The following is a 21,530-nucleotide window of genomic DNA, read 5'->3' on the forward strand; positions in this document are numbered from 1 at the left end:
TTAGCCAAGGTTTATACAGCGTTAACCTTAACCGCAACCGGTCTACCTTTTCGCCCGGAAAAGTCGAAATGTCGTTGGGTTTGGAGATGGAGATGAGCGGGAATAGAGTGTAGAGGTGGTGGTCGTATAACCCTGTTTCGTGTAACCGTTGTTCTGTTTTGTTCCTCTTGCGCTCGTTTCGTGGTTTAATCGTAAAAGCATCCGATACGCCAAGCCACCGAGCGCCTCCATCGAACACCGGAGCAGCTGCAGCTGTTTACCGTTACTCCCCGCCATTACTCTTGTCGAACCTTGGAGTGCCAAATAAAGTACCAGAAGCCACAGGAACGGTTGTAAACTTTTCGGGATTCACTGTACCGAAATAGCTGCACGGTGCCGCCGCATCTTGACGGTCTGAGCTTGCCCACAGTTACTCTTCGAAAAGGGCTTCGAAAGGGCTGTCTCCGTTGCCAGGATGCAAAGCAACAACCGGAACCCGCAGATCGTAGTGACCGGTGCAAAGGAGCAGTGTAAATCGAACTCCCCCGAGAGCGGTGGCGTTGTCTTCTGGGTGGGAAATTAATTTTACGGTAGCCATTTTGAGTGGCGCAAGATTAAGATATCAACGCATCGCACATCGGTCTTTGTCGCACACACACACGCATATAAGGCACAGGATTACCGGGCCCACGGTATCGAGCATTTGGTTGGTTTGAATTTACAGACACTCAGAGCAGGGCAAGAAATCACATGCCCACACTACAGTCTCCTCACAAGCTCGAGCCGAGAATGATGAAAGGCCTGGCACAATCGAGCCTGGCACAATCGGGGTACGGGTCGTAAACAATGTTCATGTTTATTGAAGATTTGTTATTACAAGCCACTTTAATGGACCGTAAAATGAGCTTGTCTTCGGGCTTGTTTGACAGGCTCGCGGCACTGTTGTTTGCTGTGAGTAGGTGAGCGGCATGGCCTGCTTTGGAAGTTGGAAGTTCAATCTTCCGTCGAATGGTTGACTCATTTTAGCAACAAAATTGAGGATGATTGCATACATGGAAGTGTGTAGAAACTATATAGGGCTCGTGGTATACAAATAGATGCTTGTATTCACTGTAAAGTAAGCTACTCTGTCATCGTTATGAAAAGCTTTTACATGTTCTACAACAACACAATAGTTTCCATCCCATTCCCGCCCTGTTAGCGATGATGATGCAGACCAGCTAGATTCAGTTTCCCGGAACAGCTCCGAATCGAATTCTACACAGCACATCACTCAACAACGCTCAACCTGCCAAATCCACCAAACCCTAACCGGTCCATGTCCACATCGCAAAGTCAGTCACATTTCTTCCAAACCGTTTCGCAGTTTCAAATTCTCATCACTCAACGCATCTTTACCGCAAGCTACCGGATTGTAGTGCACGTACATTTCCCTGCACATGCACCATCATCACAACCAGTGTGTGTGGGCCGTTTCCCGACCATTCCTGATGATCCGTTGGCATTCGACCGATACAGCCCTGCCCTGCTGTACGATGGAACTCGATCGATTGACATGCGAATCGTCCGTATACCAAAAAAAGAGGAAAACCCTAGACCACCGCTTGTCACCTGCCAAAGGCTTTGCGTTTGACGCGTAGCCGTTAGAAGTATTGCTGGATATAAGAACGGAAAAAACAACAGACAAATAACGCTCGAACAGGATCGGAGCAAAACCAGAGTGTCGCCTGTGTGACCGTACGGTGTACCGGGGTCACTGGATATACGACGATGTGTGTGTGTCTCTCTCTTGTTGAAGCTTTTGCCGATTGGTTACGGTGGCCGTTGTTGTCGTCGATGAGCCACAGTCTGTGAAATAGACAGAGAACTTCAGTTATGTTCTCGCATTAGAAAAAAAAAACCTTAAATCGTTGTACACTGTCAACAAGCTGGAAGACACCAGAAAATGATGGAACGATGCAATCTCACTTTGTGAATGAAGGGTACAGCAAATGATTTCGCAAATGTGGAGATTTACTTAGCTTTTCGACACTCAAAATCCGCAAACCCACTATTTGCAATTTTCCCCCAACTCACCACAACACACGCCAGTCTGATGGCCGGTTCTTATGAATCAAACAGCTTTTGTCGAAATTAAGCATTCATTAAATTGAACATTTATAACAGCTGAATTATGAATAATTTTAGACAGTTTGCTCCAACATATTCGTGGAATAGCTACAAGATGTGTAACTGGAAGTGATGCAATACTTGGTATTGGTTGAACCATGCCAATCAAAGGCACATTACTAACATCTAAGCGTCCCATCAAACATTCAGCTGACAATATTAGTCTGCATGCAACTAGCAGCATGCAACTAATAGAATGTCATGGTATTGGTTGAGCTCACAAACAGATATTTACTAACATGTATGTATTCATGTTTCACCGAAATCGACACTTAACTCTGGTCCGATACTGTGCGTAGATGCGTAGATAGCGCTCAATTGCACATTTTGAATGACTTTCTCTATAAAGCCAACCAACTTCAATGATTCAGTTTCACACTAAAATAAACTTCGCCATATTCATGCTGCTTCATTTAAACTGTTTAAATAATTGTTCTATAATTTAAAGTCTGTTCACACAGACTATACACACGCTCAACCACCAAACTATGTTTAGCTTAAACTATACAACCTACAACAAGCTCTGTTTTATGCATAACGTTCACTTTGAATTTTCAGAAATCAACTAGAAATAGCCAAGCATGGCCTGCGAAAATGCAGTCCACCTGCGGTGCATTTTATTGCAGGCATGCACACGTCCGGCGTTACACGACCGCTCCCAACCCCAATTGCCCTTCATCACGTTGCCCTACAGCAGACACGAATCAACCTACCTTCTAATCTCCTCCCATCCACAAATTTAAAAAAAAAAAACCTTTCACTGACACGACTTACGATACCTGTAGCAATGTTTAGCTAACTATTTCGTTACGCTGTTTAACAGAATTCACATATCCGCTGCTTGATGCCCGTGCGGTTTTTGCAACTTTCTACCGACGATCTGATCGGATAATCATCCATTTTCACTGCATCGCATCTGTTGAACGAGCGTTGCCCGTTACATCGTTGCTAAATTCGGTACTGTGTGTGTGTGTGTGCGCGCGTGTGTAAATTTGACTTTCCTGGGAAATTTAAAAACATTCTAGCTCACCGACCACGCTTGTATTGCTTTAGCGTGAAGTGGAAAATACTTGAGCAGAAAATGCTTCGCAGCAACCTTTTTCCCCCCCGCAACCGCGGCACACCGCAACCGCACAACCCGAGGACATGCTTTAAAATGTGGCAACGACACACACTACCGGCAGTTGGTAAAAGTTTGCACTCATTGCACCGGATGACGGAACATCTACTGACCTTGTTAGGAGTAGTTTCATTACTTGGAAAAGGTGGCTTGTAGGTGATTTCATATACAAAATGCATGGAAATTGTTTCGAACTAAGCTAGAATAAACTAAACTAAAGTTTAATCAATGAAATAATATCTAGCGGAATTTGGGGCAAGTGTGCCATACGGGGCAAGAGTGCCACCAAGCATTTTACCTTAAAAAGTTTAGTTTAATGATCAATTGTGTATACAGTTGGTTCCTTTCCAATGACTAGGTATACTGAGCCGAATTTCATAAAGACCAATCGATATTTCCCATTGTTTTGAACTTATTTATATTGAGTTTCAAAATTGAGCAGAATATTATAATTTTTTTATCCAACCAAATAAGCTCTCAAAAATCACGCAAACAATCAACCGAGAAAATATTTACACCACCGTATAGCTGAGAAAACGTGAAATTTTTTTAGGGGTTAGTTGAAAAAAACTTTCTTTTTATCACTGAAAAATTCAATTTCAAATAAGTTACAACTTTTGGGGCAAAAGAGCCATCTCTAATTAGGGCAAGTGTGCCACCATCTTTCATAGGCGCGAGCTGTCAAAAATGTCAACAATGTTTAGCGTGCTGCGGAATGGTGCGCTATTGTGAGCGGAGTCCACCCCAGAAAATCAGTACAGTAACAAACCATATTGTGGTACAATTGGTGGTCAAAAAGGGTTCATTGGTGACTACACACATGTAGGAATACATACACTAGTGGTACAAACGTAATAATTTCCAAATATCTAAGAAATACGGTTAATTTAACCAGGTGGCCGTCTTGCCCCATACGAGTGGCACTCTTGCCCCATAGCCCAAAAAACAACGTCTTTTTGGACCCTTTTTAAAAAGCTTCAAAATTGTTTTGTTTACACTTTTTTCAAGCGAAACACATTTATAAGTGAGGAAATAGATGTAAAATGGTTATGAGATTTAAATCGGCTTTTGAAAAACACATTTTAGTGAGTTATAACTTGAAATGCTTAAGGTGGCACACTTGCCCCAATTTCCGCTACAATTGCTTTGATGATCATTTGAATTACCGAAAAACCCTTAAATTAAAGTTAATTTTACACCTGTTGTGGAAGCGTTACCAAGTCGGTTGTTGAGCGTGGATTTAAAAAAGTATATTTTTCGACTAATTTAAATGTTCACACTTTTTTGCAAATCTTCGACTTGTCCCTTTGGTGGATTTTCTGCTTCTGGTTGCATGCCCTTATTTGGTTAGGAATCAGTGCGCGCTGTCCCGATTCCCGATCTTCGATCGTTGACCTGGCGCGCGAACCCTGACCGCTCCGAACATTTCTTTTATCTCTCTCTCTAGCTCTGTTCGGTGTTTTATTGCACCGTCGATCAGCTTATCGTTTTAATCGATAAGCGCACCTGCCTTTATAATTATCTCGCACTTGTTATTGCTCTTATGTCAACATACAGACGTGTCAACACCTGTTGTCAGTGCCAACTGTTTTTTTTTTATTTCGTGCCGTCTTTTCCGTCCACTGATGGTCGATCGCACCTTTCAAATGGAGACGCCTGGTAGTTTACTAATTTACAGCACCAACACCACTAAAGCAGGGATCGGCAAGCTTTTCTTGTAAAGGGATAGTAGCTAATGCCTTGCGAAACATCAACAGTGTTTATGCTTACAATTTTAAACTGTTTCTAATATTTGTCAATGCAATGCAAGGTATTTTTTTTATTTGAAGAAATGTACATTTGGCTACCTTCACGTTTCCTACGAACAAAAATGCATAATAATTTATATGTATTGCTGTTGTTATCTAGTATTAACATGTTTGTATAATTTTTCATGTGATTTTAGCAACATTCAACTTTAAGGTAGTTATTTATAAAAACAGCTAGTTGTACATTTTTGTGTAAACACCTTCAATGTACATCAGCATCCTTTCTGGTATTAAAAATTATTCCATGTTTTCCTAGAATTACCATAAAACAACTTCAATAAGTAAGCAAACAAGTAAATTAAAAATTCTCACCACAGGTTTCAAGGTACTTTCGGAAAAGATTCGTTTTGGTTGCCAAATAAACCAAAAGTATGTCGACTAGTGCATAATATGCGTTCAACTTTTATATTACAGGGCTTTCCATGATTTATTGGTTGGTTCCAATTGCGATGGCGGGAAATGCTAAAAAATCATGGGAACACACCTAAAAAACTGGGAAGCAATTAAAAACAACCAAAAAACCTTGGGAAACCTGTAAATAGCATTAACAAGTGTTGTATTGTTTAAAACTTATTCTCTTTATTTTAAACGCCACTCATGAAATTCACTTTTTAACAATTAAATAAGCGTAGCACGCACGTCTGACCCTTATCGCGGTCCGTAGGAGAGAGCCCCAGTTCGTGTATCGATCTCTTGCATCATGCAGAAGACCGATCACCGATGCCGGCTCATCCTGTCCAGGGGTAGGCAACCTCTTTTGTCGCACACAACAACAAGGTTGCCTGTAAATTAATTAACATTAACACTACCCTATGCACTTTATTGTGCTCGTTGGCACTCATTTTATTACAATCGACACCACCACGATCAAGATCTCCATGGTGCTTTTCGTTTAAAAGGGTCATGATGGTCCTCATGAGAAGGAGTTTTTCTTGAAATTCTTACATCATGATATCATAACATTGCTACGCAAACGTTAACTGAAACTGATTAATTATATCCTTGCACAAGCTTACTGAAATGACTAGATAATGAATGTTGGTTGTACATCGGCTCACGGAATGGATGATTCAATGATTGCATCGAATGAAATTGTCTGTGATTTATTCCAGCAATTTGCCAAATTTCAAATGACCCCAGAGATTGATATTGAATAGATGGCTCTGTCATGTAACAAATAGTAAAAAATAACGCAATAAAGCATCGTTGCTCACTTTTACCGGACCAACAATGCCACCGTTTGAGTTTCCCAATAAGGCCACCCCAGTGGTATTATCGATGCCGACATTCTAAATATCTTTATGCGAGATGAAACGTTGCTTTACTAAGCAATATTTCTATTATAATTTCTCACACGTACTGCTGAATCAAACCACTCAAACACAATGCCACCCTGCAATGCTGCATAGAACACCCAGGCAGACAGAGCATTGTGTTAAATGTTTTAATTAGAGCACAGTACTGATCACAAAATGCCCCTACTCGATAGAGCAAACTTTTCCATGCCGCAGTTGATTGAATTTTAAATGAATAGTTTGATTTATAATTAATACCGGCACACCGAGGCGGCACACTTACACGTCCACAGTGGGGGTACAGGCCAGAAGCAGTAGGATAGGTGTCAAAGTTATTGTCCGAAGGAATGTTTCAACAAACCCAAAACTCTACGCCGACACTTCAACCGGTCTTCTATGTCTAACTTCAAAAGTTGAACCAATCAATAAAGTTATATCCTGCTGGGATTGCTTGCAACTTGGGAGAGGGCTCCCCCTGCTGTGCTCGCTGTATTCCTCTCTGTCTCTTCATTGTCTTACTTCTCAACATTCTTCTCAACTCACATCTGATCGCACCAACTAAAGCGTCGGATCAACCTCCATTGACTGCCTTTTTCCACCCCTGTTTTCCTGGGATCTTGGCTCAGTGTGTAGCCCTTTTGTGCCATAAACACTTTTATGCTGCAATTCGGGTGCACTTTATTGATCGGCGTATCGGCGTCGTGTGCGATAAAGTGCCCTTTCAACAGACAAACAGCCCCTGTCTGCCCGAGCTGACCTCCAAAGCGCCAACACTCACACTCACACACCACCAGCAAATATCGGATTATGTTTTCCATGGCTGGGACAGCGGAAGGACGTGTCCATCGTTGCCTCTTTTTATCCTTTTTCTTTCTCACGCGCTCTCTCTGTTTAACCTTCTCTCCGTAGCGCCTCTCTGGTGCGTGATGTTTGAATTCCAAAATCAAACATTTACAGCAATCGATTGTTTGCTTTCGCTTCCGGCAAACGCTATCTAGCAATGGCACATATTACTTCCTGCAACGCCTTGTCTGCAGAACGCCCGGAACGCCGGCAAAGGGAAAGCTTCGTTCCCGAGGCCCCACATCATAAACCAGGAAGTCACAAACGCACAAGCACCGCTGACACGCTGCCACCAGCCAGCGCAGTGAAGCTGCAACAAGCGGCAACGACCAGAGGCCAAAGAAGCCTGCTCCCCTTTCGTGACGGCAAAGCGTAAGGGCGACCAACTGTTTGCACACAAGATTACGTTGCGAGGTCGTGGGTTGGCTGGGAAGGGAGGGGGCAGATGTGCGACTTTGGGGAGTTTTATATCACACACACACACACATTGCCATCAATAAAACGTTCAATTCGCTGAGCCGCGCTTAGAACCACCGGAGCGGGGCGGACGGCACGGCAATCGGGCGACAGTTATCGTTAGTGTTGGGGCGTTATATCGGCTGGCGTAACGATCGGATTTTTCGAAACATCATAAACTGTATTTGGGAGGCTTGTTTCTTCTTTTTTTATTATTATGCCTTGCATGGTGCGCGCCCGTGCAATCGTGCCGGGGTTGGGAGAAGATGCGCTATCAGTTTATTTATTGCACGCCGCTACCCCAACACCAGCACGGTGCCAGTGATCCGGCAATAAACGACCTAACAGTGCGTGCAGTGGAGGAAAGGGATGGAAGGTAGTAGCAAACAAAAAACGCTCATAAGACAAACTGTGCAAAGGGAATTTTAAATATTTAACTCAGCTCTACGTCCGGTGTGCTTGTGCATTGATCAAAGTCAAAGTCGTTTTGTTTAGCATCAGTGGCACTTATGTACATGTTTTTAGATATTGAGTTTAATTTAATAACAGGTTATTTAGTTCTCCGTTTGAGTAAAAAATCTTGATTTGTATTCAATAATTTAAACTTTTGCTATTTTATTAGATTTTTTTGTGGGATTAATGTTTAGCATCAAAGACATTCTTTATGGATGATTTTCATGCTTTTCTTCTTTTTTGATAATATATTATACAAAAATGTTGTGACGTCCACTTCGTTTAAATTCTCACCAATATTTTGTCCTCAAATATGGTTAATCCTAATTAGGTAAATTAATGAAACTATTGATTCGTTTTTACTTTTCTGCGCACTTGTGTTATTGTGTGAGGAAGCTTTAAAAAAATCAAACAAAAACATTGAACATTATATCATAATCAGTCTGAATCATATTTCAGCAACTTCAGAGCAACTGCCATTTTTCTTCCGTATGTAAAGCCCCATAATTAAATGAATTATGGTCTTATTGAGCTCATCCTAGTACACAAAGTACAACAGCATACGGCTGAGTCTTAATGTACAACTCCACTTCTAACACATTAACCAAGATACAAGTGGTGTTAAAAACGGGTCTTTTTGAAGCTCAGCTCAATTCCAGTTCATTCATTAAGATGATCCGAATCATTTGATCGGATCAATTATTCAATCGTTCGCTCTCTACTAAACCTGTCAGCTAATGCCAAATCTGCAGTCAAAGAGAAATGAGAACATCTCAGGACTCTACCAAGGTTTATTGATTGTTTCCTTAAAAATTTTGGATGGTTCCCATAGTTTTTTAGATCGTTCCCACAATTTATGGAGCGCTACCCATTTTTTTTTAAATTGGATTTTATGGATGTCCCATAGGACGATACCAAAATTATGAGGAAACTATACAAAAATATATGGGAAACGGTAAAAAAATCGTGAGAGGGGCTTAAAACATTACAGGAATCACGAGAAGAAGAGATGCAGTACGTGTTAACGAGCAAACAAACAAAGAAACGAGCAATTGTGAACAAATATGCTATTCGTGTATACACGCCTTAAAATACATGGGTGGACGAATTTAAAGCATGAGTCGGATCGGAGCGGTGTCACCAGACTTTCTCGTTTTGGTATTAAGAATCACACACGTGTAAGATATGTCTGATCTGCTATCTGAAGATAGAAGAATGGTGATCCGAAAATGATACTCTTTTGGCGCATTCGAGCAATCGCCTTTGATACTCTCCGGGAAGCAATTATCCGGATCTTTCAAAAGCTGATGCATGTTTCACTCGCTTAATTTACTGATTCGGATCATTTTAACGAATCCGGATCTGATCATAAATCACTACAAGATACTATCGCTCTACGTTGTTGATATCTTATGATATGATGGCTATCATTTGCTCTCTGCTCGGTTGGAAATTAAGTATTTTATGGTGAATACAGCTATAGCACTGATAAATTTACAATGCCCTCACAAAAGAAACTTCAAGCTTTGTGGGAATACAAAAATCTACAAAAAAAAACACTTACAATATAGTTTCAAATTTTAAAAGGGATTATCCAAAAGTAAAATTTAAAAATTGTTCTACATTATAAAAAATGTGTTTTACTTTCCACTGATTTTATTTTACCTATATACCTTTTAACAATAGTATAGAGGGGTTCCCAAGGTTTTTGGTTGCTCCCCATAATTTTTTTTGTATTCCCACGATCTTTAGGGCGTTTCGCAGAATTTTTGGGTATCATTTCGTTTCGATTAAGTTTTTATTATAAAGTATTTTTATTTATTTTAGAAGTTATTCATTTTTTTATCAAGTTTAAATCACCAGTAACAGTTGGAAAAAACAAGTTTTAGTATACACTTAAATCAAGCTGATTCTTAATAAAAAGTGTTTTAATAATGAACTAGTTTGATCAATTGGGTCATATAATGATACCAAAAAAAATGTTTGGATTCAATTTAAAAATGAATCTTCTCTGCAACCCTTGACTTGAAACTTCCTTCATAAAACATAATCTAACAGTATCCGTTCGATCACTTGCCTCGTTCCGTTAAATTGAAATGTCTGCTTTAAAGCCTCAATTACGCATGTTCATCACACCACCTGAGCGACTTCCGTTTGTGACTGTGTGTGTGTGTGTGTGTGTATGTTCAAAACTGTTGTGAAAAGTGCTTAAAGAATTCACCAACTTCGTTTCACTCCCTTTTCTTTCCAATATCCTGTACTACATCGCATGTGACTCTACAGCGTACCAATGGCGCACAGCTCTTAGCTTTATCGGTCTTATCGATGAACTGCAGCACTAGCCAGCGACATCATCATACCGAACCGGACAGCCGTGGCCAGTGACCGTACACAATACAGAAAGAACTTTCACACTGCGAAATGTCGCGAGTCGAACAGAATTCTGCAAAAAAACAACGACACACAAAAAAAACAACACAACTTCAAACCAGTAGGGAAAGATTCGAACGACCCGTTGTCACCAACACGCAAAGCCCTAGGTCCCCAGGACCTCTTCATCTTGTGACCGCCGTATGAAACAAAAAAGAAACAATAAAAACTCCCATCCCTCGGAGAACAAAGGCAAACCAGCCGACTAGAAGGCTCACACCGAGTTTGGACGGGAAGTCTTGTGGCGACTGAGGCCTGCGTCCCCCTGCCTGCTCACTTGCCTGCATCCATCCGACCGGTGGAAACTGCTCACTGCACGACCCGTTCGACCCGACGGTGCACCAACTGTTTGGCATCACCGGCCAGCGGCCACGGCCAAAGCAACTGCCGTGCAATAAAAGGCCATAACCGTGGAAGTCAACTGCAAAATAGGCACCTTCCGATTGTTTACCGTTTGTTGCACCTGCGTTCCTAAAATGGCCGCCGGCGACACTTTTGCTATTCCCGGTTCGTCCAATGCCGTGTGATTCGGTTCCTAGAAAAAGGTTCGGCGTTTTTTTTTGGTGTTTTTTTTTGTCCTGGTCAATACAAAGTCACAACCGCCCGCCGGAGTGTGGGATTACGCGGGAACACATTCGATCTGTACCGCCTGTGCACAATGGGTGGACAACGGATACACACCGTTACTGACCTGTTTCATTTTTTATTTCTAAGGTTACCCATTTTCTTTCCAGCACAGAATTCTTGCCCCATTTTTTTGTTCGTGGTGACTTGGTCTGATATTCTGATAAACTTTGCTCAGCTGCAGATTCAGATTTTGCAGCCGTCCGAACATCACGTACCACGAGCCATCATCGATGTACGCACCGGAGCGGTTTTGGCCTTTTGGGGAGAAGGGAAGAAGGGGATGAGGGGAACGAAATTTGGTGTGTCCCTCTTGGAAACCGCACCGTGCTGGACCGAGTGACACCGGAAATGCTGCAGCACCCACGGCCACTGGGAGTAGTGGGAATTCGATTCGATTTTTCATTCACTCCAGCCTCGGCAGTCAGCGTGGTTCAGCTGAGTCCGTTTGCCCTGCGGGAGGAGCAGCAGTACTATCGAAACTCCACAACAACAACTGGACGGGAGAAAAAAAGCCCACCCTCCATGTCGCAGGTGAGATGAATGTTGCATCCTTCGGGGGGTCTTTTTATGCCATTAGTATTTGCCGAGTGAAGAGAGAGAGTAAGAGAGAGAGAAAGAGGACGGGCGACATGTGTACGTTATGTGGATTTGGTTGGCTAGCGAAAGACAAAAAAAGCCCCATGTTTGTAGCACTTTTGTATCATCTCTTTTGTTGCATCACTTTTTTTTGTTGTGTTCGTTAATTTACTTTAGTTTTTCATTCTGTTAGCTAACTCATTGCATTTAAAGTGGATGCTTTCGCATGACAGTGAATTGATTTACCGCGAGCAATTGTGTTAATTAATTGCCTATAGGTAGCTATTTGCTGTGCTTGTTGACACAACTACATCGATTCTTTAATTATTAATGTTCTACAACTTCAATGATCACATAAAAGAGTGAACTGTACAAAAAAACGTTTAATTCTAGAGGAATAAAGCTAACTTTAAACTTGCACACAAATAAAAACAGTAACATCTAACTTCTACTAATTTATTCTATTCCATGCCCATCTTTAATCGAAGCTATGTTAATTAGGTTTCGTTGAAATTTTGCATTCTGTTCTGACCGTTTTCTAAACATTGTTAAGTCTTGATTCATTTTTTCTGTCTTGAATATTATTTGATGCTTTGCTATCATCAATCATAGTTTTTTTATAATTTCTATTAAAAATTTCTAAACTTTATTGCATATTTTTAAAAACTTAGCTCAAATAAAAAAAATACTATTTAAATAAATTATGTAACTGCCTTTGGCTTTCAAAATTTTCAAACATTTTTTTTTTTAACCTAAAATGATTTATTGTTCCAGACAGTTAGTTAACATTTATTCATACATCTAGGTATACATTTTAAATCTTTTGCTTCAAATATAATAAACAATTCAGATTGCTACTTTATGGGAGCCTTAAAGGGTGGTAAGCGGTTAAGTGCTTTTATTTAATCGGAGTTGTTTGTAGTATGTCTTCCAGGGTTTTCAACTATTTATTAGTTACTTCTCGATTTTTTTTTCATAATTAATCACACGATGTATTCACCGTTTCTCATATATTTTTGTATTCACCACAGATTAGGCTTAAACGACTGGAAAATCAAATATCCATTGAAAAAAACGAAAGCTTCATAGCTACACTGGTTTGCTTAATAGATGGTGTATTACAACTCATCATTATATTGCTGCTGTCCTTTACTTGCAATGTTGCTATCTAAACATGCCTTATATACCCCTCTAACTTTCCGAGCAATACTCATAAGATTATTCGTGTGGTCAAATACGAAGGTTGATCAACGACCCTTACTCAAATCTCATTTGCCTCAGTGCTGGCGATTTACATTGGAGTTTAGCATTTAAACAAAGGGAAGGAAAAAGCTCTCAAAGCGAGGAAAACTCCACTGTGTGGGTATCCCCACCATCAGATGGGACGCATTAGTTTGTTTTTTTTTGCTATTTTTAGAATGCATCAGTCGTTTGCTGTCTGCTACACGAAGTATTTTTAGATTCCATTCAAGGTTGAGAGCTTGATCCGTTTAGAACCCGTTTAGTGGTCGTTTAGTGGATTTGGGAAACCCTGTGTACCAGTATAAGCAGGCAATTCATATTATGCGCCCTAAAACACTTCATTATGCCGGTCACTGTACATTAATACTGTATATTTTACCAATTTTAAGTTTAATTTTTAACAACTTTCCCAATTTCTGAAGCATTTGCCGTAACGTACTTTTTGAAATGTTTCAATTTGAATATGTAATTTTTCATTGAAATATTTCACACGAAATTTCTGTCCTTCATTTCGCCCCGAAAAAACAACGCGATGGATAAAATATTATAACTTATTTTTTGATGATTACATAAAACCAGCTGCATTGTTATCAATGTTCGCCATTTTATTTAACAAAATATCACCGCACTACGCAAACAATTGCAATTCGAGTCTTTTGGCATGTCCAAACGGCACGCCCATAGTCCACCTGTTGTTTACCATTTTTTCAGCGAATTCTATTTTTGACAACTCTTTGTTGCCTTTCGTATTTATTTTCCCTTCAGCTCGCAGCTGTTTTGCTGCTGCTGCTGTTGCAGTTGCAGTTGCAGTTGCTGCTGTTCTGTGGCACCGTTTTTTATTGTTTGGTTGCGTTCATCCTACAGGTAAGAATTGTGTCCCCGCTCGGCTCTCTCCAACAACACGTTGTCCCGTTCCTCGCCAAAACCCGCCTTTCCCTATGCTCCACGCAGCACACGCACCCACCCAAACCCGTTTCCGATCCAAACCAAAAATGGTCCTCACCCAAAACCCCCCCCCTCGGTATCCGTTCTAACTGTGGTTTCAATCTCATTCTTTTCACTTCCGCGCTATCGGTCAACTGAAAATAAAACTTCCCCACAGCGCAAAACACACACAAACACACATACGCGAGCGGAGTGTGCCGTGCGTCCTTTACCTTCCCTTTTGCGCAAGCTGGCGCAACCAAACCACAACAAAGGGATCGCCCTTCCTTCCCCGTAGCGCACCCACGTTCTAGTCCACACACACACACACTCCGCACCCGCCCACCCAACCACCCACGACCATTTCGCTCTGTCCACCTCTTCCCCGGAGCGTGTCGCCAGCACCATGTCGAACAGCACACCGTCGCCACCTCCAACGCCACCACCTGCACCACCACCAGTGTCGGGCGGGGGAGTGGCACCGCCACCGCCACCGCCGGCCAAAACGCCCCTCTCCGAGCTGAACCTAGACGTGCTCAATAACAGCAGCAACCGCATCAGCAAACCAGCAAACCATCCCGCCATACTCTCGTCCGGCGAGTGTGCCTGGGCCACCCAGTACCCGGAGATACAGAAGGCCTGCTTCCTGAACCGCGTCTGCCAGTATGCGCCGCCGCGCGAGCTGCGCGTCCAGAACGTGGAGCCGATACTGCAGAACGGACCAACCTGCGGCCTGACCGCGCTCAGCATGATCTTCGACGGGGCACCGTCGGCGACGGCCCTGCTCGAGCAGGCCGTGACCCGCGGCTACTCCAACAACGGGGAGATGTTTAGCGCCCGCCAGCTGAACGAGCTGTTCGAGCAGGTGCTGGAGGAGAACCGGCACCTGGTGGAGTACAAGCCCGTCACCCACACGCTCGTCGGTGGCTGGATGGACGACCCGAACATCCAGATCAAGCTGCGCCTCGGGGCTATGTTTCTTGTGCCGTATCCTTTTTTTTTCTACAAAAACCAGATTGTCCTCTTTTGTCAATTCCCAATTCTTTGTAGCATTTCCTTAACGTTCGAGATCGATCGAGACAGTTACGATCCGGACCGGAATCATACGCCCTGCCTCAACAAAGGACACCGGGCCCACTGGGCACTGATTGTCGGCTATCTAATCGATCAGTTTGACGATGTAAGTTGTAACCGCAAAACCGCAAATCCAAATCCACTTCCCAACGTCCATTCCGTTTGCAGTTTTACGTGTTTGCACGCCACGGGAAAACGAAAAACCTCGCCCTCTGGTCACTGCGCGACCTGTCCCGCAGCAACGGTAATCTAGTCGAGTTCTGCCAACCGGTAGGACATCCCAACGAAACCTTCATCCTGCCCGAGGGTGGCATGGGCGGGTGTAACGGTTTGCGCTGCAAATTCATCATGATCGAGCACTACAAGGCCAAGACGGAGATCGCACTATGAGACACACCGCGTGGCAGCAGCACGTCCATGCAGGTTCTTCCAGCCGTCCACCGATTGTACAGCACCACCTTTTTGCCCTCCGTTTCACACCTTCTTTCCCCCACTGTTTGCTTAGATTGTTATTTATTCCCACCGGTGTGTGTACACACATACACACACACAGACACACACCGGTGGCACACACACAGAGGACAGATGCAACTATTTATGGAACTATTTATCTTTTATTTAATATTCATAGCTTTATTTTCGGGTTTCCGTTTTGGCTATATATATATAATTTATTTTAAAACATGCATAAAACAGTATTGAGATATTTTTTGTCCCATCTATCTCTCTCTCTCTCTCTCTCTCCTGCTCACACACTGCGCTTTTGTTTAGCGGATGCGTCTTTTCTTTTGCGTTTTGCGGCATCGGACCATGTTAGAAGATGCTACCTGTTTCTCCCTTGCTTCCTTGTAGAGCCGTAGCTTCTGTTGCTCAAGCAGCGTAGAAGATAGCAAACCATACAACCTATGGCGATGAAGCTTTCTTCTATGATGGGCTTTTCCTTTTCCTTTGTTTTCATACACAGCAATACTTTCCGCCCGCCTAGTGTTTGGCGCATTTATTGCGCTTATTGTTTTTCACTTCCTTTCTCTCTCTCTCTCTTTTTCCTCGTCTTCCTTTTCCTTTCACCAATGGGATATGATGGATTATGTTTTACAGCGTTTTTTCTTTGATTTCTTCGTTTAAATGGGGGTAATGTGTGATTAATAATGTACGTTTTGCTTCCGTTTGTTTGTTTTATTACGTTTGAAATATGTATTATGCTTGCCATTTCGGGTATGGGAGTAGTAGAGCGATTGGTTTTAATGGTTTGGCAATGGGGGGGGGGTCGAAGCCCCCGCCAATACAGCACAGAGCACAACGGGTAGGAGGAGGGGGATTTGATGCATACGTAGCGCGGGGAAGGGTGAAGGTATAATAATAATAATAAAAACTAATGACACTCGCAACAGAAACACCCACATACACGCACAGACACTCATTCCAAAGGATACGATCGGTGTCCCCGGTATGGGGCTCCATATACCAAGGGGAGTGTGTGTGCGTGTGTGTGGATGTGTATGTAGGATACATTTACAGGGAAAAAGGAAAAAAGCGCACATGTCCTTTTGACACATACGCACGAGCAGAACGTGAACGTGATTTTGGTTGTGTTTAAACATGTATTATGCTACTGGAGGAAATAAAACCGAAAAAAACGGAGAAAAAAAATCCACTAGTTTGAACATTTCTGAACCATCGACAGCAAAACAGCTATATCGGGCGCCCTAAAACACACACACGTGGACAGGAGTGTTTGAAAAGACCGGATGTATACATTGTGCTACTAACGATCACTCACGCGTCTACCAGCAGAACTCCAGAAGCCGCCACTAATAACACCACACTAATGCTACGCGGAGAGAGCAGAAGGAAAACTGCATTCACACTGCTCTGAGGAGAGCGAGAAAGGTTCTAGGTAGAAATAGCAAGCCAAAGTGGAAACGGGGTTTGCCAGCTATATCAACGCAAAAAGGAAGGTCACCTACAGTAGACATACATACACACACGCGCGCGCCTGAACCAGTAATATCGTTTGGAAAGAAAGTTACAGTTGCAGCTAGGGAGGAAGGAGGATACGTCTACAGAGTCCTCCACGACCACGTGCACGCATCAAAGCTACACACACACACACACAATTGACAGTGAATATAGAGTTAGGTTCCTCCACCACGTTAGGATGCACATTTCCCTTTCAGTCGTCGAATTGCGAGGTGCATCAGTCACCCCCTGTTTGTGGGTCGCTTCTTCTTCGTTCGTTCGCTAGCCCGCTCCCCCCATACACACACCGATAAGCAGGAAAGATGAAGCCGAATGATTCGCCCGCAGGCCGTTTTGCGCCGTCGAATCTTCGCGTAAACTGTTCTAGTAGTGATGTGTGGATGTGTCGATAGTGTGTATTGTTTGATTTTCTATGCGTTTGTTTCGTAGTTATCTCCCACATTTGTTTTCCACAGCCATAAGTAATGACAAACGCATTTGTTCGATGGGGGGGGGGGAAAGGGGGGGATTTGTATCATTCCCACCCCCACCCTCACCACGCCACCGCCCTCCGGGGATGAGAGATGTCGCCGCTGGATGCAGTTTGTTCCTTTCATTGCAAGGGATATGTGTAAGTGCATTTTACGGGATGCGTGTTTTATTGTGTACCTTGAAGGTTAGGGGGGGGGGGGGGGAGGAGGAGGGAGGCGGAATGAGGAATACAGTTAAGCTTCCCCTTTCCCGTTCGCCCCCCCCCCCTCCCCCCCTTTAGCCCTCTTCAAGTAGAAACATTCTACCCTTACCGCCAAGCATATCAATTATCACGAGCATGGTTTATGTTTTCAAATCTTTGTGGTTGCAACACAATTGCTCTAAATGCTTTCATTACTATCTTCCTAAACGACGAATATTCTGCTGTCCACGCCCTGCTGTATAGAGCAGCGCTAGGGATCGGATCAGAGATCGATTGGATGATCGTTGCGGTTTCCTCGCGCCGACATACAATAGCGTTTATTACCTCTTTTTTTTCTTGCATCCACACTTTCTCGGCTCAATATCTTATAAAATACTTTACAATGCGTTTGTGTTGCATACTTTTTTTTTTGTTACGTAAAATGACACGCATATGCTGCTTCTGTCTGCTTCATTTCACTTGCCATTATGCTACGACAATGCACACACACTGTCTCCTCTGTCGATTGAGCCGGTGTACGTACTCGACTTTCCCCAAAACACTACCCCGCTACCGCCTGACCGGATAGATATAGACACCTGCCCATCCATCTACCTTTGCGTGGGGTTTGTAATGGTATTTTAGGTTTAGCGAGTTCGGGCTAGCACTCTGGCCTACAGTGTTGCAAAACGCATCGTACGGTACACGTTTGTTGAATGCGTGCGTGCTTTGGATGGGAGTTTTGTGGCGAAATCTTGCGCTTACGATAACGACGATGGGGGTTACAGCTACAATATCATGGTATACGACGACGACGACGAATACATGCTGCAGCCAGCATGTGTTGGCCGCGTGGTTGCGTTAAGAGTTTACATGTTTTTGTTTATGAGCACATTGAGTTCATATCTATTGCGATACACAGATGGCAGATCGATTGCTACTGAAACACGTCCATACTCGCTTGCTTGCTCTGGCTACTGTCATTCGCACGGCCACGAACTGTACAGGGGGGCCTCGGGGCAGAAGGAGTATGTATAATGCAAACCGAAAACAGGCTAGTATCTACAGTTCCATTTACAGTTTCCCGTCCCCGTTCTCACTCGCACGTAAACGCACGGGGCTTGCGAGGCGCACGCACAGATCGGCTTTAATCTATCCTACGCACCGGCCGCTTGCCATTGAACAAGACCAGCCATACTCATTAATTATTGCAATATTACACAGCGGCATTACTACTTCTTTTTCTTCTTCTTCTTCTTCTTCTTCTTTGTCGTATTGTGTTGCCTTTTCAGTTTTCAGATTTGCTTTCTACTCAATTTCATCTACCACGATCAACTCTACTAAGCTGCATTTCGCAATTTTACCGAGCAATTGTACAATTTGTTTGTTTGTAAACACTGTAATTCTTACACGCTAGTACGTACTAAAAACTTATGACAAAGTCAAGCAGTCTCTATTGGGGTTCCGTTTGTTTTTCTTTTCTTCTTCTTAAAAATCGCCATCGTTTTCTTCTTTCCCTTTCCATTCCGGGACAGAGGGGCGCCGCAAGTCACAATAATTGGATTTAATATCCCTTTCTACTGGGGGGTTACAAACATTCCGTTAAAAAAATAATAAATAATTCCAAGCCCGGTTCCGGACATGCATTGCATAGTATTACTTTGCTGTGATTTTTATTCTGTTGTAACAAAAAGCCACAGCACTTGGGGAAACGATGTTAAACGAAAACATTAAACTGCGGATTACAATACTTGTGATGTGGGGGAGCCCAATTGGGACGCGACGGCCACAAGGACGCTACTATGGATAGCGTGTAATGTGCAGGCGTGGTGCAGCACACCTCCCTACTTCTGCCGTGTAACTCCTGTACACATGCACACAAGAATCTCCTGTGTGCACCCTGGACAGCTTCTCACAGCGGGTTGGCTGCTACTGTTGACTCGAGTTAAATGCAAACGCGCGCTGCCGGGCAAAGGGTTTTCTCACCTATTGTGCGAGATTGATTCGGCGCGTTCCATTTTCGATTATTGCTAACGTGTGTTTTTTTTTGTATCTCTTCTTATTATGCGTTTTGCTCTAAAGACTAGTTTGTTTGCTTGCGCTTTTCTGCGCAGCCTATATCCAACACAAACCTCCACAAACATACGCCGGTTAGCGGCATTGATGTGCGTTCATTGTGAGCAGGGATTGTGTGGGTGTGTTGCTGTGAAATGTACTGTATCTCACTCAAGCCAATGATTTATCACAAATTAAACATGCTGGCCACCCAACCACGCCAGTACCGGATTAAAAGTTATTGTTTTTTGCACCGATTAACCGATTGACTCATTGCAATTTGGAATGAGCGTGCCAAGCGGTGACGCCAACGAACTATACACTATTGATTTCGTTTACAATACTAGGCAACTGGGCCAACGAAACACATGCGGCAGTATACCAACATAGAAAATAGGAAAAAAAAAAGAAATTAAATCACGAAATCGAATCACAAAACACAAACAGTTGATTGCTCTCCTACACGTTTACACGGAAAATGGTTCGATCCTAGCCCGCGGATCATTGCGCGCTCCTGTCTGGCACAACCTGCTTGGATATGGGATAATATATACAACAAATTTAATCGCCACCACGCGACCGGCTAACCGCTGCCCAGCTGCGCGGGCGCAATAGACGCGATGCGCCACCACCGGAGTGACCGGGCGCTGCTGCCGATGATGGGAACGGCGTATTCGCTGGCGGTTCACAGCCAGCGGAACGGGGTAGCGGTGGCAACTTGAAGGACGCGTTGGATGCCAGTGCCGGTTCGAACGCGGCCAGGCCGGCGCGCGTCGGGTGGAGGATCGAGGGCGTTGCCGGTGATGTTGGAGTAGGTAGTAGCTCCGTCAAGACGGAGGATGAAGCTGACTAGGTTAGCATTTCGGCCGGTGCCAGTGGGGCACCGACCAGCGCTATCGGGAAGTTCTTAATGTGCGTCTGCCACTGGGACGAAAGTTGGAAAAATTTCACCCCTGTCCACTCGGTACCGTCGATGTACACTGCAGCGCAAATGGAAATGGAAAACAAAACAGAAAGAGAGAGAGAGAGAGGGAACATTAGCAAATGTTAAATGTATGAGGTTTATGCCAGTGCTGAAAATGTGTCATGAGCATCACGAGATATTCACCAACGAAAACAATGAACATATTCGTGGTAGCATGATGCTCATTGCTGATACTCAATGAAAGTGTGTCATGACATGTCGAACGCGACATGCGAGTGCTTGAGTCAAACGCAATGCTGTGACTGACAAGCTGAGTTTAATACCGTCGCAAACATAATCATCATTTTTTCTGACTGTGAACAGTGCTGCTAAATGCCACTGTTATAGTCACCTACACTCATGACTGAAACGAAGCTCAAATCAGCGTCACGAGCGCTACTGTGATGATCAGATGTGAGACTCAAACAGTTCGTGGTCCAATCACATGTTGATGACATTTTGTTTAGCACCCATTCTTTGGTCACTCACTTGGTCACGATATTCTTGGAATATACTTGGCGTGTGGTTCCAAGCAGCAAACAATGCTCATTATGTTTCTTGGAACCACTTGCAAGCACCGTACGTACCTACAGATTATAGAGATAGCGTTATGACCATCGCGATGATCACCGACACAAAATGTCGTGACCATGTGACTGACCAAGAATTGCGTGCAAAATAAAATGTCATCAAGCATGTGATGGTCACCATAACTTTTTGAGACACTCATCTGATCATCACAGTAGAGCTCGGGACGCTGACATTATAATGTTTCAGCCGGAATTTGTCATGCCTATGTCAGTGACATTTTGCGGAACTGATTACAGTAAAAAAAATCATGACATAGTGACTGACCAAGCGTTGGTCGCAAAAATGTCATGAA

The 21,530-nt window shown here is 43.3% G+C and overlaps 2 protein-coding genes across 10 annotated transcripts in view; one reads left to right on the forward strand and one right to left on the reverse strand.

Annotated features, from left to right (window-relative positions):
• Positions 1–13,734: 13,734 nt before the first annotated feature.
• On the forward strand, positions 13,735–16,646 carry LOC1279784 (actin maturation protease). Its single transcript, XM_061640574.1, has 3 exons — positions 13,735–14,909; positions 15,006–15,102; positions 15,165–16,646. The coding sequence occupies exons 1-3, from the start codon at positions 14,329–14,331 to the stop codon at positions 15,384–15,386; spliced, it is 900 nt and encodes a 299-aa protein (XP_061496558.1). The 5' UTR covers positions 13,735–14,328; the 3' UTR covers positions 15,387–16,646.
• A 1,858-nt stretch (positions 16,647–18,504) lies between these two features.
• The window catches only part of LOC4577162 (phosphofurin acidic cluster sorting protein 2), a 43,855-nt gene continuing 40,829 nt past the window's right edge, over positions 18,505–21,530 (reverse strand). For all 9 annotated transcript variants that reach the window (XM_061640572.1, XM_061640566.1, XM_003436390.2 and 6 more), the window contains one exon: positions 18,505–20,663. In XM_061640572.1, coding sequence (XP_061496556.1) covers positions 20,533–20,663 — 131 coding nt within the window. In that variant the 3' untranslated portion in view covers positions 18,505–20,532. The remainder of the gene's footprint in view (positions 20,664–21,530) is intronic.

Source organism: Anopheles gambiae, chromosome 2 (genome assembly GCF_943734735.2).
Source record: "Anopheles gambiae chromosome 2, idAnoGambNW_F1_1, whole genome shotgun sequence".
NCBI classification, from domain to species: domain Eukaryota; kingdom Metazoa; phylum Arthropoda; class Insecta; order Diptera; family Culicidae; genus Anopheles; species Anopheles gambiae.